At 26.8% G+C, this 19,916-nt stretch overlaps 2 protein-coding genes and 1 pseudogene across 2 annotated transcripts; 2 read left to right on the top strand and 1 right to left on the bottom strand.

Annotated features, from left to right (window-relative positions):
• Positions 1-239: 239 nt before the first annotated feature.
• LOC101259870 (zinc finger protein 10-like) lies at positions 240-1,608 on the bottom strand. Its single transcript, XM_004246133.5, has one exon. It carries the CDS (start codon positions 1,496-1,498, stop codon positions 665-667), a length of 834 nt encoding a protein of 277 aa, XP_004246181.2. The 5' UTR covers positions 1,499-1,608; the 3' UTR covers positions 240-664.
• A 12,117-nt stretch (positions 1,609-13,725) lies between these two features.
• Positions 13,726-13,821, top strand: LOC112940002 (U6 spliceosomal RNA; annotated as a pseudogene).
• Positions 13,822-17,567: 3,746 nt separating this feature from the next.
• LOC101267258 (AT-hook motif nuclear-localized protein 23) lies at positions 17,568-19,049 on the top strand. The gene has a single exon (XM_004245841.5). It carries the CDS (start codon positions 17,863-17,865, stop codon positions 18,736-18,738), a length of 876 nt encoding a protein of 291 aa, XP_004245889.2. The 5' UTR covers positions 17,568-17,862; the 3' UTR covers positions 18,739-19,049.
• The last annotated feature ends 867 nt before the right edge of the window (positions 19,050-19,916 follow it).

The following is a 19,916-nucleotide window of genomic DNA, read 5'->3' on the forward strand; positions in this document are numbered from 1 at the left end:
ACAATTTAAGTGCAGAAAGATGATCCTAAAGAGAAATTATATTTATTTAAAAGGTAATTATTAAAGGTAAGTTAGTACAAAAAAAAAACACATCTTATATTTTAGGTATGAGTAGTTTGCTTAAGAAGTGTGCCGACTTGAAAACATCATTTATTTTGAAACGTTTACTATTTGTGTTAATGAAGGCGTAAAAAAGATTAAAACGACATTTAAAATATAACGAAAAGAGTATATATCGATGAGAGACAACATAAATGCAGCAATAAAGAGTAGTAACATGACAGATACAATAATCCCCACGGAAATATATGTTGTCTTTAGAAATGAGCAAACTAGAAAATGACACTGCACTGCAAAGCTCTTTTTTACAGTCTAGCTCGCACTCCAACCCTAGCCAAATTACTTTTTTTTTATCAATTAATCAAATATGACACTTTTTTTTTATTATTATCATACTTAACCCTTCATTTCTTTTAAATTTACAACTTGCTCTTTTCTTCTACTTCTTCTTGCCTATTCACTCAATTTGCTTCAATTAATAGAGCATATTGCAATTCACACAAAAACAAATTAATCAATCCATATATAAGAAAAGGAAATTTGAGTCTAGGGAAATTAATTAATTAACCACAACATGTATATGATCGATATTCGACTTGTGTGTTTATGGTGAAGATGTTGTTGTTGTTGTTGTTGTTGAGGATGATGATCTCCATCCTAGTCGAAGCTCGAGATCAAGTTCATCTTCAATGAGTGAATCCCTCTTGTTGCTACCATAATCATGGTTGTTATTATTATTATCATCATCATTACTAGTGTTACAAATTCTTGGATTAGGCTTATTTATTGGGAAGTTTAGAGATGTAGGAGTAGGGTATGGAGTAGTTGGAGACATCAAATTGTTATTTGTTGGATATGGTGAGATTGAGAGATTAAGAGTACTAGAAGATGATGAATTGTTATTCATAGTACAAGATTTTCTTGATGTGGGGTTATTGAAGATATGAGTGTTACTAGGGTTAGGCAAGGAGTATAAAAGACAAAGTCCACCATTTGTTACAAATTCTTGAGTTGGAATTAGGAAAGTGGAATTAGAATTTTGTGAAGAAATGTGATTGTGATTGTGGTTGTGGATGCTATTTGAAGCATATTGTGGTGGAGCTTGGTGGAGCCTAGCACGGTCGCGACGATGAACATTCATGTGTCCACCTAGGGCTTGAGCTGACCGGAACTCTCTCCTACAAAAGGTGCAAGTATAGGACCTTGGTGGCCAAGTGGTGCCCATGGCATTGCCCGTGTCTTCCTCAAATGCTCTAACTTCCCACGAATCATCGTCATCCTGAGTTGTTTGCTTAGCGTTCCACATCCAACAGTCAGTGACAGAGTCAGGATTGAATGGTGGTTGAAGTGATGACAATTGTTGTTGGCTATGTTGTTCTTGGGATTGAGCCAGTTTTTGGAGTTGAGTCGAAGACAGAATCCCAAGTTCAGCAGCCATGATACACAAATATTATTTTTATATATAGGGTGATAAGAGTTATGATGTGGATGAAATGATGAAAAGGGTTAAATAGAGGATGGGTTTATGAGTGAGGGAAAATAGGGACAAAAAACCCTAGCTACACTGAAGATATCTACAATGTTTACAAGTACATAGTTGGAACTTAGTCATCAAGACAAAGATTAGAAAATTAAATAAATTTTTGCACTTGATTAATTAATAATTAGTAACTCTAATCTTTAATTTGTAGAATACTTGGTCTTTGACGTCCTTCATTTCTTCTCTACTTCTCCAAGGGGTAAGTTCACACTAAACAATAAAAGAATGGAAGGTCATAACAATATGTTCAGACAGATTCAGAATTTGAAATATACAAATTTTTATAACGATCTCCGTAAAATTCTTTAAAATATATAACGAATTTGAACGAAAAGCTATAAAGTTCATATGAAATTATAAGCAGAATTCTAGATCCGCCCCCAAATAATTTACTTGACTCTTAGACTCATCGATTTTGACCAGGAGGAAATTAAAGGAATTTATTGGATTAACCGAAATGATGTTAATTAAATTGTAATTAAGTCTTTGTCATGGAATGAAATCTCTACAAATTTTATGATGTGACTTGGTCTAAATTTTTAGGACAAGATACATGGGGCTTGTTTGAGAAACAACTCACTTTGCTTTATTTGTCTATTGCCATTTCACTGTCATTAATTACTTCATTTTGCACGGACCAATTATATTTAAATACATATTTGTCAATTTCATTGTCAAATAAAGAAACACCCCCTAAAAAAAATTAAAAAATATATGCTTCCTTCTATTGTTCCACTTGGTACTTTCTAATGAAAATGTTATTTATAGTAAAGTTAGGGATATGAATTATTTACATTTAATATATGATGTCGATTACTCTAGTAATTATAACAGAGAAGGATGTCTCGTTGAGGTTTATACCTTTTGATTTAAAGTTCAAAATAACTATAAGAGGAACTTCAGTAGGTGTTACGTGCAAAAATTAGGACCATCAAATGATTTATTTTTTTGAACATGATAGGATAAGAGTTACGACTAACATCTGAATATTTTTTTTAAAAATAATCTAGTAGATATATTGTATCTATATCGCAATGTACCTTCGCAAATCTCACATCGATTTGAACCTAAATCTTCTATCAAAGTACCATCCTCAGGTACAATTTCTAGTTTTCTAAAATCAAAAGTATTTTAAATTTAATTTGCTGATTAAATTGATAAATTAAAAGAACCAAAAGGGATTATAAGTAGCAATAAGTAATTAATAAATTCACATTTTTGCCTTTTGGATTTGAAATGGTATCAATCGATCGTTACTACTTCCTAGTAAATTACCAGCTTTGATATTATCGTGTTACATGGACGTACTTAAAACATCCATTTTTTAGTGTCATGTTTTATTCTTTTCATATATTTTGCTTCATTTTTTTCTTATCAAGGACCTATAAGTAAATATAAAATTGTCATCAATCAACTTATCCATGTTAAAATACTCAAAATTATCAAACTTAATTTGAATATTTGACATTCCTAAATATAATCGAGTTGATTGAGCAGGTAATCTTCTAAATGAAAAATCCTTCAAGACTGACCCTTATACATTTTTCAGTTGAGTTCATCACATATAAATCTTATGTAATTATTACATGGAAGCATGATTTTGCTATACACATTTCAAAGATGGATGTATTAACAACTTTGTAGTTAAGTACTACAATTATATCATAAACTTTTTCTTTCTTATTTCATATCCCTTATATTGTTTGCTTCCTAATTGTCCATATTGTGTGCTTTCTCGTAGAAAATAAGAAGAATAACATTATTTGTAAATTAAATATTTGTACTAGCAATTAAAAAACGGAAAAATAACCCGTACTTAATTAGCTGTCCATTTCGATGAAATGAAAAAAAAGATAATATAAGAGATTAAATTAATCGCTATCTTAATTGATGAAATCTAGTGTTTGGCCTAGGAGAAATAAACTAAATAATACTCCAATAATCTTACTTAGATACTTCTTAATACCCTTGTTTACATCGTTTCAACATAACTACCAGGTTTCTAGGTTGCAGCTAGCTAATCTTCCTAGTAAAATATAAATATATTTTTTTTAATCAATTATCAATTTATTTATTTTTTTCGAAAACACGATGTTTTATATTATATGCACAATCCTCGACTTAAACAAATTTAATGTGTAATGTATTTTACTTACTTCAACACAAATACGTACTTCCCTTTTTAGCCTTTAGTTTCTAGTAAGTACCAAAGTTTCGTTATCAATACTATATAAATTGTGATTGTTTTTATAATTAATTTTTAACAAAATACGAATTTGTACACTAATAGAACCAGAGGGCTTTTTTCATCACGAATCTGTGAAAAATTTATGCTATAACATATTATCTTTTTACCCAATTTCCATTGAATGATAAAAGCAGAATTTAAAACAAATTCCGTTGAAATATTGAGAATAGTCACTGAACATTTTTTTTCTCACTCAGTATAGTAAAATGTCTATAAAATAAATCACTGAATATTCTTTTAGTGTAAAAAAATTATTTTTAATAATATAAACATATCAATAAAATTAGTTCAATGCATTTAGAATAGACATAAGCAATAGTGATACATATGTAAGTATAACGAAATTAACATGATAGACGCAATTAGTTGGATCTTGATATTATCGATTCAACTATGGAATCATGAATAATAAATTCTTAAAAATTCCAATGGTAGGAATAGCTCCCTAATAGACTGGATTAATATGTAAATCTAGGGTTAGCAAAATTAATCCTGACCTATTTATTACTCAGACGTCAATGTGGGTATTGAATTCCGATAGATAACAATAAAAAATCTTACTATAAATGGATAATATACATGTGATTTTTTATGTAATACATATGATTTTAGTGGTGTATTTGAAGTAGATTTTTTATGTATTTGCAAGGTATACACATGTATAGGTTAAGATTTATGAATAGGGCACAAACAATAACTTTGATGGTATTTTTTTTATTATATGTATCTATCACTATACATATACTCAAGTATGTGTAAGTTGTATCTGATAAATTGTACATGTATCCCAAATCCATGATTCATAGCAACACAATGACAATCGACATTGTTGAATCAAAAAAGTTTAGAAATTATCGCAGAAGAATTTTGGAGAAGAATAAGTATAAGTTTTCTGACTTTCAAATATCTTTTTGAAAGAAATTCGAATATTTTGAATTTTTAAGTAGTTGTGATATCGTGAGATACTCCAAAAAGTTGTTTCACATGTGATTTCCTCATTAAATTACGCATCATGTGTTTCAGTTACATTCCTTATTTAAATACACTTTATTATATACATAACTGATTAATACGTCCATGTACGTGTATCTGCGAATTATGTTAGTATTATCACAATATAACAAACTCACAAAAAGAAAGATAATTAGCTACTAAGCTAATAAATTTTGTATTATTTACCCATATACACATTATATGTCATTTGATTTGGGCTTTAATTGAAGCCCAATACATAAAAGTTGCTAATTGTATATAACTTTTGTACTTCTTGTCAATTTCTTCACATACGTAGCTGCCCCGCAATAATTTAAGATATTTGTTTAGTTCAACTAACTCTAATTGCAAGCCAATAATAGCACATTTCTTACATAAAAAAGGTATTAAATAAACTATGTATCAATATTTTATACATAATATATAATATTGTGTATATAATGTATAATTGTGTATTAGAGATGTATATAGATCCATAAATATTTTCATCTTCCTCAAAGAGTTGGTTTTTTCAATCCTTACCAACTCAAATCTCCTCTAAACAATCTCAGATTATATATCTAGTTGTTTTTTACCGAATATAGACTTGTGGTTCGTGATTTTTGGGAATTCAGAATTTTCATCTCAAGATATGAAATCATGAGATGAAACCAACGAAAATTGCAATCCAAAACTTTGATTTCATCTCATGATTTCATATTGCATGTTCAAATGTCTACAAAATATACATCATAATACACTCAAAAAGTTGCATATAACTTAACTATATAAGAAGCATACACTAACTACACACAAAGTGTACACGGACTATTCAATCTCGATCAACTCAAAATCACCTCTAAACTAATAAAAAAATTATCTAGGAAATCCTCTCGATGTATCGAATATATTGATATATAATTCACGCCATTTTCTTGGTAATTAAGTTTTTGGGCTAGTATTTATGTTCGGGGCCGGCCCAATACGAGCCACGGGCCTTGGATTGGAAACTACATTTTAAATTCTTTTTCTTTCAGCTCACAAATACTACAAAATATCTTGAGTAATTTCTGCAACTACAAAAAAATAAAAAATAAACATACCAGATTATAGGGCAAAACAAATTATATTCATAACAGCATCATTAGTATATCTTAGTCTGTTTCTTTACATTAATTTGTAGCTAATGGACTCTAATGATATAATTAATTTTGAATTAAATTAACTACCAGATATATTAGAGTAATTTTTACATTCCTTTTTCAAAAAAGAAATATATATGAGAGATAAATTTATTTTCCTCTTAGCAGTACCTTTTAAAGGATCGAAAAAATTAATTTAGACATTCGTATATTTAACTGCAACTTAAAATAGCTTATAAATATATAATATAGGCATAATTCATGTATATCATTTATGTAACTATGTATAATTGGATATAATTTATGTATCTACGGAGAAAAGTTAAATAATGACTTTTAGAGTAAGATGGCAGTAGTATCAGTTTAAAATAAGGATGGAGGGTGTAATATATTATGATTTTATTTTCTCATTTCTTTTAAAAAAATATTTTTAAAAAAAATATCCATAAGTAAAAAATTCTAGAGTCAAGATATTGGTCGACAAATTAAAAAATTAATTCAATTTACTTTTCTTTCTTTTGATGCATTTCTGTCCAATATTATAATGAAACTTTCTTTTAAACTAATATATCGTGCAAAATTTTCAACTTCTATAAAATCAATTTAATTTTATAGTATTTGACTTTGACTATGTGGCTTTCATAAAAAAAATATATAATTTTACTGCACAATGTAGAAGCTGTATATAGAAAAGAAAAAAAAAGGGAAGGGACATTTAATAAATATTAGAACCACATCAATTGATAAATAAACTAAAAAAAGAACATGGCCAGAATTATAAATAATAACGATGGATCTAAGTCTTCTTTTATTTTATTTTTCAAAAGGAAATAGAATATAGTAATTCATTAATTAATTATGCTTCGTGTGTATAAAGTGCTTATGATTAACCGATATGACTAAATAAAAGATCATCCGAGGTTAAATGTACATAGATTAGACATTTTTTAATTAGAAAAGTACTTAGAGTTATTGAAATTATTTAAATATTCGAGTCTTTAATTTTTGTTCACTCGTTTATTTATAGAAAATAATATGTGGCTGCAAAATCTTAGTACCTTGAAGTATGCGTGTTCATTACATTTTAAAAAATTTTATTATTGGTTTCGTTAACCGGCATTTTTTTAATTTTAGGAAATGAATAATTAAAGAATTATTGTGAAATAAAATATTAGTCTAACGTTTACGTTAATCATTAACATCACATTATTAAACAAAAATTAGAAACAAATATAATATTCTGTAGCTAAATAATAAATCGTGATAATTGTATGTAATAACAAACTAATAACCTAAAATAAAAGGAGTAACCACAGTTTGATTTAATTGTGCCCCGTAGCAAATGTTTGTCAAAATTTGTCAGTCGCCTCTCTCCCAAAACTCTCGCTCGCCACTCTCCCATTTTCGCTCGCCACTTTTTCTCTGCTCGCCTCTCTCGCTTTGTTCAACAGAAGTGTATAAATTATATTTCTGTTTTGTATAAAACGAGAGAAAAATTGTATATACGAATGCAAAAACATATATCTTTGTGCTATACACTTAATTATACAATTTACAAACATTTTACTTCGATTCAGTTGTATACAAGTGCAAATTTTATACAAATATTATAGCGAAAAAGGCCAGCGAATTATACAATTGCAGTGAAATACAATTTTCTCTCGCTTTATACAACAGAAGTGTATAAATTGTGTTTCTGTTTTTGTATAAAGCGAGAGAAAAGCATATAACTTCTTCATATACACTCATAATTATACAATATACAAATATTTTACTTCAATTCAATTGTATGTAAAGGAAATTTTATACACATATTGTAGGGAAATAGGCCATCGAATTATACAATTGCAGTGAAATACGCCAGCAAATTATACAGTTGTATATGTATAGTGAATTATACAGTTATATGTTTGTTAAGGAGTACAATTATGCAAACTTTGTTATTACATACAAATATGAATTTTTTGTTTGGTATATCTAAAAATTGCTCTTTACCGGTAATTTTATTTAGCGATGGATTATAAAAAAAAAAGGATTATTAGATCATATACAAACAATGTACTTACGAATTAGTGAAAAAAATTATGTTTATTTTATTGCGTCATCTATAATATCAAAAAAAATAAAATTGAATAATGCACAAGTACTCCTTCAACCTATGCCAAAAATTTCAGAGACTCACAAATACTATACTAATGTCCTATTATACTCTGAGCTTATTTTATTAACAATTATCTACCCCTTTTTAGCTTACGTGGCACTATTTTGTAGATCCAACGCTGATTGGCTTTTTCTTTCAGACTAGTGTCACGTAGGCCTAAAAGGATTAAAAATTTATTTATAAAATAAGTTCAGAAGAATAATAGAATCTTTATATAGTATAAACGTGTCTCTAAAATTTTGAACATAGATTGAAAGGGTAGTTATGCAATTTTTTTTTTTTTAAGATGATCAAGTTTAAGTTGGGTTACTAACTTTATCCATTTTCTTTGTTTTGTTGAACCAACTCTTATACTCAAGAATTACCAAAATAAGAAAGAAAAAAAAACGATTTGCACTAATTATTCCTACTACTTATTATTACTTAACTCGATCAACAACTTAATATTCAATTAAGAATAATTTATAAAAGTTTGTGGGTCCATCGGATTTTAATCATAAACTACAGATGGTTAATGACTTCTTTAAAGTCCAATATACGACAAGTTGCTATTAGGAATAGTGTTTATAAAGTTATCAATTGTGATTATCAATTTTTTTTGTCGTTGGTATATTAGTACTTTAATCAAAGTATGTAACGACAAATTAGCACATTTTCTTACATTGCATGTGACCACTTTGGAAAGAAAAATAAGAAATTTTTTTTTTGATATATTTCTAAGGTGATTTTAGTGATCGGACAAATGATTTCTTAAATGAGAAGTTATAAATATAATTTTTGTATACTTTTTTACCCAACTTGCTCTACGGGACTTGCATATAGGCTATTATATTGAATTTTACGAATTAGTCGTGTGCGCATTAAAAAAGTAGCAGTTATGATTTATATGTTAAGTTAAATTATAATTAAATGGAGAATTATAAAAATTAAATAAAAGCAGCTCTTTTTAATTATTTATACATGTTATTATTGCCGAAATAATGAGTTGATTACATTTTCTTTTACATACAATTTATCTCTTAACTATAAAAATTCGTACTATTTTCTTATTTTTATGCTTTGTATATAACAACACTATAATTAACTAAGAGCATATTAAAAGATGTTCACTATATTGTTTTTGAAGTCCTAAAGTTTTGCACTAAAGTTAATAATGACATTGTTGTACTTTTAGTACGTTAATCCATAATATCCAATTCTTTGAGAATGTCTTCGAACCTTATGTTTATTTTAACCCAATAGTATAAATTTTCTCGTATGATATTTAATTCGTTAAGAAAGTACGATTTTAAAAATAATTAATGAGAAGTAATCTTCTATTTTTATAATTTTTTTATTTGTCAACCTCTAAAATAAAATGTCTGTGAATACAAGTTGGGAATAATTAATGAAGATGGAAGCTTAAAGATGCATTTGACCGCAAATAATATTCTCCACATAGGTGAAACAATAATTACAACTTAAAAGTAAAAACAACGAGTACTTGATAACCATAATAAACAAATAAATAGCTGCAAGAAAAAGCTATGCCTGTTTGAATTTAAAATGCATTAATTAATTTTATAAATAATCAATTATATTAAATTATAAATGTTGAAACTGATAATAAATAATAAATATATATACGAAATAATTTCAAATCGTTAGACCAAAATGCAATGTCAATAAACTAATAAATAACATTTTTTCCCCACCCAGTTTACTATTAAACCAAAATTTGCACACCTCTAGATTTCGCAAAGATAGGGACTACAAAAAAAACATTGGATTATATCATCAAAAATCAAAATTGTGTTTCCGTACTCCTTAAAAAGAATGTATGTTCAAAAACATGTAAAAAGAATAAAAAATATGATAAAGAAACCAGAGAAGTAATGATTATCAACAAAAAAAATAGCCATAGGGGATAGTGTTGATCAATAAAACCTTGAGCTCAAGATGTATGGGCAACTTGTTCCTAAATTTTGCATTGTCCATGGTTTGCGTACTACTTGCAATCATTTTCGAAGACGACTTTTTGAGTCAAAATCAATAAAATTAAAACTTTAGACCTCTTGTACATAACTTTAATCAGCTATCTATATCGATAAACATTACGATAACAAAATATCTATGAATATTTCTCACTCCTCCCACCCCACCCATCTTTGTCTACCTTATTTAGTTGATGTGATGGAGACGTGAAAAATTAGAGGGAGTTGGTGGGAGGATCTTCAAAAATGACAAAATCAATCAAGAAAGTCAAGGGTCCTCAAACATTTTAGTGGCACTATATTATTTGATTATTGTTGTATATTTTTTTTTCTCTTCAAATAATATGTTTAATTAGCTAATTGAAGCATTATTATTAGCCATAAGCAAGAAGAATATAGACAAAAAATTCTCTCTCTTTTGCTTTGCTTTCTACCTAAACGGGACATTTTCCTAAGAGAAAATTACTTGTCCTTGTATACTTATCTCCTAAGTTCCGTATTTCAAAACGAATCGAATAGAGAGTCCACGTGTCAACATTCAGAATGCACAAATATCAATATACACGCTAGAGGCGTGCATCGCCTACCACAATCAAAAAAATAATGTTTATATCAAAAGTATGGACTTTGGCCATAGTCTATTAATGAATCGGCTCATCATCGTTCCACATTCGACCGGAGCGCGAGAGAGAGTATGAGTCACGCGTGATATGAGAGAGTAAAAGAAGTAGGAAGGGGTTGGTGGGGAGAGGACCCCCGAGTTTTAAGGGCTCAAGAAATGGTATTTGACCCAAAATTAAAAGCCTCGTGCCACATAGCTAGGGGATCCCACGTGCATCCTTTAATTGGTTATAAAAGGATAAATATATCATTCATTTTATGATTTAAAAGAAATATATTCTTCAGTAATATTTTTAATGCGTATATATAATTCTGTCGTCTGATAAATAATGTACGTTTAAGTTGAAATCAATAATATAAGTCAATCTATTAATTTGTATTGTATTGTATCATAGTATATAATGATATAACATTATATTATATTAATTTAATAAATACGATATTTGAATATATTATATATAATATAACTTAGAATAATAAACCTAAAAAAAAGTTGAGTACAAAGTATAACAACAAAATGAGAAAAATAAATAACATAATGAAACGATCACATTAAATCAGATGTTATCTACACTGAGAACCTTTTATTGATACTTAACAATGAATTTAATAATACAATATTATTTAATTTAAACAATAATCAAATAAATAATAATTTTAAATTAATAATATAATACAATAATCAACAACCATCGAAACAAGTTGTAAGTGAAACTTTTTGGACCAGATCAATTCAAATTAGTCGAGCCTAAGAATTCAAATTCAAACTTGTTTATCTTTTTGTATCCCTGGCTTCCATTTGTTTTGCTATCTTTATAATTCGATGTCTCGAATTCACATCTTTTAATGTTTGAGGTGAAAAATGCTTATCATTTGAATAATAAAACAGTTCTATCTTAATTACTATTTGAGTCTAATAATATTTGTTTCGATCCATGATTTTTTTCAAAATTTTTAAATTGTTAACTATTATGAATTATAATATGTTTAAAACTTTCGGAAGGAGTAATTTATTTCTAAAAAATTAAAAATTATATAATTAAATTCATGAAAAACTTAATTAATTTTACTCTGATATTCTAAACTTAGTCGTATAAATTAAATGTTTTCATAAAATATCACCTTTTTTTTTTTCTCTTTTTTGCTTTCTATTATTATGATGGGAAATGTGGCTTTGTCCTTTGGAAAATCGAAGGGAAAAGTTAGTAAGTGTGGAGAAGATGAAGGATAAAGACAAAGTGATAGTATTAGGAGAAAAGATAAGACAAAAGTAGATGAGTTTTTTTTTTTTCAATTTTCGATTTGACATTTTGGATTCTCTGTCCCAAATCTTCAAGTAAAAATAGTATTAAAAAGCATGTAGTACGTGAGTTTTACTTTTTAGTTTTTATATCGAAGGGAAAGATTATTCTCATTAAACGATTTAAAAAAAATAATTCAAAGCAATTTAAAAAATTGAAACAATTCCCATTTCATAATTAAGAAAAGAATGTATTGGATTCTACTAGTCCATTCACAATTAAAAAAGAAATTACTGACCGTTTTGACAATTATATTCTTATTTATTATCTTCAATTATTTATAATGTTAATTCTTTTCAATAAAGATTTCTTCTATTTACGTGTACTTTTTATTTAAGTTTTCTATCTAATTAATCAATGTTTATTAATTATTTGTATGAATAATATTTAAAAAATGAAGAAAAAAATCAATATATATCTTGATTACTTGGCCTTCGCAAGGAAGAGAACAATTGTCTGACTTATGTTTGAGAAAACTTTTTGACTTAATCCATTTTTAAAATTAAACAAAGAAAATAATTTATTTTAAGAAGTAGATTGACAAATGCAATAGCTAGCTTTAGATCATTCAAAAATAACTATCTTAGTTATAATACAAAAACTTAGTCAAATGTAAGATGAAGCTTGTATGTTGGCAGTTAGGAATGTCATTATATTAATTTATTTACTAATCTAATCATCACCAAATATGTAGAAGAAAAATAACCTAACTTGATATTTCAGAAAAATTCACAATATCTGACATAATTTTTTTGTCTTTCGAATGAACATTTTATAGTGAGCAGAGGTAAGATTTAGGCAACAATTCACAAACCAATAGTAGATGAACTTGATTGTCAATAAGCTTAAGTTTTCCTTCTATGTATACATAGACAATCTATTTTTTGTTTGTATAACTCTATTAAGGTCTTAGGAGTGTGTCAAAGCATGGAAGATTTGGACATGTTTGACTTCAATTAATAGGAAAACATGAGTGAGTAAAAGAAGTACTCAATAATACAGACAACAAACAATTCATGTAATGTTTTAAGTAGTAATTGACAAAGGATTCAAAAGTAGGGCAATATCCAATGAATCAGAAAACTTCATGAATTTTAATTTCTTTATGTAACAATAATGGTCAACACTCTTATTGAAACGTTTCAATACTTTATCTATCTATTTACATTTACATTCAAAATTGAAAAATATAAATATGTGAAACCTAAGTTTGCCTCCTATTATGACAGACAACCTTTTTTTAGTACCATAATGGGTTCATATGGCTAGTTGTTCACATTCAACTTTAGACCTAGTTAAGTCTTTAAACAAACAAAAAAAACATAATTCAGTCCACTTACGAGTTAAGACTCCTAACTTTGCAATGTGCTTACAGGTTGTTCTTTTCCCTTTTCTAAAATTATTTTTGGTGAGATCATGTCAATTGAAACTTATGATCATCTTATTTAGAGTTCTATTTGAATATAATTTATTTAAAATTATATTAATTTAAAATTAAAATTTTATTTGAACGTGTAATTTTTCCATATATATAAAAGTTTCATAATTTATAATAATTATTAAAAGAATATCTTCAAATCTTATATAATACTGTCAAATAAGCAAATCATAATTCATAACTCATAAATAAGATGTATATCTATTAGTTTATATATATATATATATATATATGTATGTATATATATATATGTGTGTGTGTGAGTAATTGTTCTTTCGAGGACATATGATAAAATCGAAATGATACAGAAAAATTAACATGACCTTTCTAAGAGGATGACACTATGAGAAACTTCATAAACTACAGCATTATTCTACTTCTAAGTGTCAAAATCAAGACCATATAGAAGTTGAACCAAAATATTGGGTAAATAAATCTATCATTAATTTTAAAAATTAATTAAGTGGTAGCTATTTTAGGCCAACTTATTAATCCCCCTCAAAAGAATAGGACAAAGATTACATATCTTTGCGTAAGATAAATATGTTATTCACCTTATCACTCCAATTTCTGAAACGTTATCGTTATGTAATTATTTAATCAACTAAACAATTAATGGGAAAATACTATTATTATAATTAAAGAATAACATTAAAGAAAAGAACTCATGATTACAAGAATCAAATAATAATATTGAATTTAGGAATAATAAATAGTTAGTATTCCGTCTGAACAATATTTTTTTACGTTTATCTATATTTTTTTTATAACATGTACCAATTAAATATTAAGTTGAATACCTTTAATTTTTTAATTTAATTTGTTGTAACTTGTAACAGTATTCCTTTAAAAATATATTATCCACTTTTGCACGAATTACACAAAAGTCCAAAGACAAAGAGTGTGTGTTCGTTGAAGAAAAAAAAGTATAGAGTTGAATTTTTTTTATTTTTAGGAGAACCAAACAAGGCATAAGATTAGGGTTAAATGTTTGGTGATTAAAATTTTGACTGATTAATTAATTTAATTAAAAGATGGCCGGCCAGGGTGTTGGGATAAGGACAAAAGTAGGACCCACCAGCCGCTGCACCATCTCCCACTTGCCATTAAAAATTAATTTAGACAAATTATTATTTTAATTAATTAATTAATTAATTATAATAACTGGGTCCCACTGATTTCACGTTTTCTGTCAGCTTTGCATTTAAATCTGGTCAACTTTGTTCTCCTTAACCATGATTAACTTCATGTTAAACCCTAACCACACATATGCTAATTAATAATTACTTCAGGTTTCATTTATAATAAACGTATAATACTCTCTTCGTCTAATTTTATTTGTTATATTTTTATTTTTAAAAGTTAATTTTTAAAATTAAATTAGATTATATTAATAAATATTTCTAAAAAAATTAAATATTTAAAATTATATAAAAAATATTATAAATTATAATTTTTTTATATATTAATATAATAAAAAAATATATCATAAATTATTAATTAATTTTTTATAATTTACTTTTAAAGAAAAAAATCATGACAATTCAAAATAAACCGTGCTTAAATTGAACGAGTACATTGGCATTTCAACTTTAACACAACTTGCTTTAAATATCCAAATCATAGGCTTCCTAAAAAGCAATTTCGTGTCCATTTTTATTCGTTTATAATAAACACTACTCTCTACATTCATAATTAATTGTTACATTTTCTTTTTTAAAATTAAATTATAATAATTTTGATTAATAATTTAAGACGTACATATTTATCATATTAATATGTAAAAGTATATTTTATAGTACTATTTGTATAGTTTTTATATATCTAATTTTTTAAAAAAAATATTAAATTAACATAATCTAATTTATTATTAAAAATAATTAAATTAATTTTCAAAAAGTGTAACATAACAAATAAAAATAAACAGAGAGAGTATAACAATAATTTTACTATATCTTTAATTGAATATAACAAATTTAACGTTTTGAAAATGTAATGAGAAATAATTATAGCTAATAATAAAAGTAAATTAAGAAGTAAATGATAAATTATTTCTTAAATTTTTAAAGAGAGAAGTGAAAATAAAGATCTATTTATAACAGAGAACAAAAGCTTATTATATTCACAACTTTATTATCTAAAGCTGATATAACCCTTATTACAAATATAATAAATAATAATATTTGATTTAATAAAAAAAATGCACAAATTAATTCAAACACTCTCATTATAAAAAAATTTTTCCTAACATTCACATCTAGGATGAATTCTTAACCAAAAAAAGGAAAAAAAAAACAACAGAACAAGTTATCAACAAAGAAAGGAAGAAATAATAACACAATTTCTAACGTTTTTTGGAAAAATAAGAATCAACTAATTAAGAATAAGATAGTACGATAGATATATGTTTACTTACATTACACGACTATGCTTTGTTCTTCTTTCACTCATTATATTATAACCACTTCCATAATCTTTCCACCTTTTGTCTTTCTATAAATATCATATTATTTTATATTGTTATTATTTATTTATTTTAATGTCTTTATTATGCTTTCTAAAATTATTTGTTATATATTTTTTTTTAAAAAAAACTTTTATATGCTCACTTTCTTACAAGTTTGATCTATACTATATAATTGAATTTTTTTAAAAAATAGTCATTTTGTTTTATGAGATATAGAAATAAAATTTAATTATATTTTATTCTTCTCAAATTCTACGTGTAAAATTACCATAAATATAACTATTATTAAGAGTGTTTAAGAGAAGATGTAATGACTTTGCACAAAGTGGTTGTTAATATAAGGATCCACTTGTCCTCGAACGTAATTCATTGTCAAAATTTTGTCTCTATTTTCAAACGCGCTTAGATGCAAGTTTAATTTACCAACTACCCAAGATGACATGCTTCTTTTGTAATTAGAGGTCTTGAGTTTGAAATTTAATTATAAAAAAAATAAAAATTTCATAAATTTTATCATGCATAATTTAAATATAGTCGAGACTCTAATACAAACAGTAAACCAAATAATTTACCAACTACTAATAAGAAGAAAAAATTACCAACTAATTATGTTTCTTCGTCAAACCCAAGAAATATATATTACTCTCAATCAACTTTCACAAGACACCTTCTTTTAATCTATGAAAAAATGAACGATATTTTTGTGTAGAAATTTTTAATTTTTTTAAAACTATATTTTTCTATAGATAATTCTTAATTTTTTCAAATTTGATTGATTGAAACATAAAAAATATATATTTTGTAAAAAAAAAATTCCATAGAAGTATAGAAATCGACTTTTTCAATAAGTAAGAAAAAACCGACAACATTTTATAGGAATATTATCATTTTTCTAATGGAAAAATCCTTTTGATTTGTGGAAAATTTAGCCAAAATTTGATAAGAATAGTAAAATAATATATTTCACACTATGTTATTTTTACTTTTTAATTTTTTTTTCTTTTAACTTTAATACCTTTTAATTAAAATAAAAAAAGATTAATAAAAAATTACTATAAAATTTTTAAAATTTTGATCAAATTTTCTACTTATCTAATATTACGCTAAATGGCATAATTTTCAACAACAGGAATATCTCGACATGTTTTATCCATAAATCCCAAAAGTTCACAAAAGTTTATAGAAAAGAGTCTATCTAAATATCATTTCTACTTTACAAGGTAAAGGAATGTTACCCACGTAAACTCTATCTCAATTTTCGTGGTACTTTTTATTTTTCAAAAATTTAAATTTGAAAAATATTTAAAAGTGAAATTTTTCATTTTTTAAAATAATATTTATATATTTGTAAATTATGTAAAAAGATAATATAAGTCAAAATAATTGGCAATTCAAAATGGTTGAAAGATATATAAAAAGTTCACGATAAAAATAATAATTGAAATCTCAACATCCAAAAAAAATCACATAATTAAGACGGAGGAGAAAATATCATCTTTTTAAATTTCAATTATATAACTATACTGAATATATTATTATTACCACGGTAATTTGGAACTCAGGTAGTAGTAATACTTTTTTGTTGATTAAAAATATAATTTTTAAGCACCATCATTTTTTTATGCATATATATAAAACTTTTTAGAGGTGAGAGAAAGAAAGAGTGCATTTGTTCAACAAGCCTTTAATTTGTCTTCCTCTCTTCCTTCTTTCTCTTATTATTATCACTCAACCAAATCCTCCCACCACCTCTTTTCTTTTCTCAAATCTAGGGTTCCTCTCTTCTCCTCTTTCAAATATTCATTTTTTTTACTCTTATTTTTTTATATATATAAAATCTCCCCCCCACACCAACATATTTTAATTTCTAGCCTTACATATTTTTTTTATAAAAAAATTTCCTGTTGTATACTCTTTTAATTATTTTTTTTTCTTTTTTATGGTCATTATGGCTGGTCTAGATTTAAGTAGTGCATCTCGTTACGTTCATCAACTTCATCACCCTGAATTCAATCTCCAAATTCAATCCGAACACGATGAAAATACAAAAAACAATCCATTTTCAGATGACCATCACGACAACAATCCGTTTGATCTAGTTGGTGGAAATTCATCTGGACCGGGCGACCTAGTTGGTCGTAGACCAAGGGGTCGCCCTCCGGGGTCCAAAAATAAACCGAAGCCCCCGGTTATTATCACTAGGGAAAGTGCGAATACGTTACGAGCTCACATACTTGAAATTGGTAATGGATGTGATGTATTTGAATGTATATCATCGTATGCTAGACGAAGACAACGTGGGATCTGTATATTAAGTGGAAGTGGAATTGTTACGAATGTAAGTATAAGACAACCAGCAAGTAGTGGTAATAATAATAATAACAATAACAGTTCTTCATCGGTTGTTACATTAAATGGGAGATTTGAGATTTTATCACTAAGTGGTTCATTTTTACCACCACCAGCACCACCAGGGGCAACAAGTTTGACTATTTTTTTAGGTGGTGGACAAGGACAAGTTGTTGGAGGAAGTGTGGTAGGTGAGTTGATGGCTGCTGGACCAGTTATTGTAATAGCTTCATCTTTTACTAATGTTGCTTATGAAAGATTGCCTTTAGAGGAAGATGGTAATACACAAGGTTCTGATGGTGGTGATGGGGTTCTTAATAATAATAACCCTTTTCCGGACCCGTCTAATCCTGGGCTTCCGTTTTTTAATCTACCGTTAAATATGCCTAACTGTTTAAATCCTGGATCTGCTTCTGTTGATGGTTGGGTGGGGAATCCAGGTCTTCGCCCACCTTTTGGAGTTTAGTGCAGACACAGAATTCGAGCTTGTTCATATTGATCAATCAAGAATGGAAGCTAATTTGGATCAATGAAGAAATATGGGGATTCTTGAATCAAAAAAGGTCAGCTAAATTAGTGTACCATCTTTTTTTTTAGTGTATCATCTTTGTTCTAGAGATTTTGAGTTTTTTTTTTTTTTTTGGTCTTGTATGTTATTTTGGGGTCATGTAACTCTATGAATTCTGAAATTGGTCATCTTAATTAATGTTCTTTATGGAAACTTTCTATAAAGAAATATGGTTTGGGAAATCAATATTTTGATCCATCTTTGTTTAATTCTCTAGGGTAAAAAACGGCGTAGTTGTTATAATAATTATATTTATATGCCTTTGTTTTCTTAATTATATAAGTAATTTAATGGTATATTTTTTATTTTAATTAGCTGATTTGTCTTCACTATCTATATGATTGAACATTATTGCTAATATTAAAAAATAATACATATGCTAATAAAAGATTAAATTAAAAAAGGAATGCCATATATATATATATATATATATATATATACTGAGATTCTTCTTGTTGGATGAAAGGTGTTCTGGGAATTTTATTACACTAGAAGTAATAACATGTCTTTTTTTTAAAATAATTTTTTAAACATGTCTTGCATTAATGTTTGAGCTGAATATCTTGATGTACTAATTAATTTTTGGGAATTTGATCCCACTGGTCATTACTGAAAACAATGTTACTCTCCTCAGTACTTATAATCTTTTTAAGAATAAGCATTTTGAATTCAAATCAAAACTGTAAGAGAGTGACCTATACATTTACAGTACAGTGTACATGTCTTTCAAATGTAACACCTCAAAAGAAATTATTTTTAAAAGGAAAAAATTTAAGACCTCTTTGTTAAATCTTGGTGTTTTTCAAGTTAATCACATTATGAAGTATGAAGTAAGATTATGTAGTTAATGACAATCTTAATTGTCCCATTTCTGAAATGTGTTCTTGATCAAGTTTGGTTTAATTTGTTCTAACATGTTATATAAGTTGCAAACTTGAGTGTATCGATGTTTTTGATTAACAGTAGAATTTATATGAAGTGATTCAAGGCTAGTGATTATGGTTCAATACGAGAATATAATGTTTTTTTTTTATTGAAAACGAAAAAATACAAGCATTGGGAGGTCTTTTTTGATG

Source organism: Solanum lycopersicum, chromosome 8, assembly GCF_036512215.1.
Source record: "Solanum lycopersicum chromosome 8, SLM_r2.1".
Lineage (NCBI taxonomy): Eukaryota > Viridiplantae > Streptophyta > Magnoliopsida > Solanales > Solanaceae > Solanum > Solanum lycopersicum.

Coding starts and splice junctions, on each gene's coding strand:
- LOC101259870 (XM_004246133.5), bottom strand. CDS start 1,498: ATGGCTGCTGAACTTGGGATTCTGTCTTCGACTCAACTCCAAAAACTG.
- LOC101267258 (XM_004245841.5), top strand. CDS start 17,863: ATGGTCATTATGGCTGGTCTAGATTTAAGTAGTGCATCTCGTTACGTT.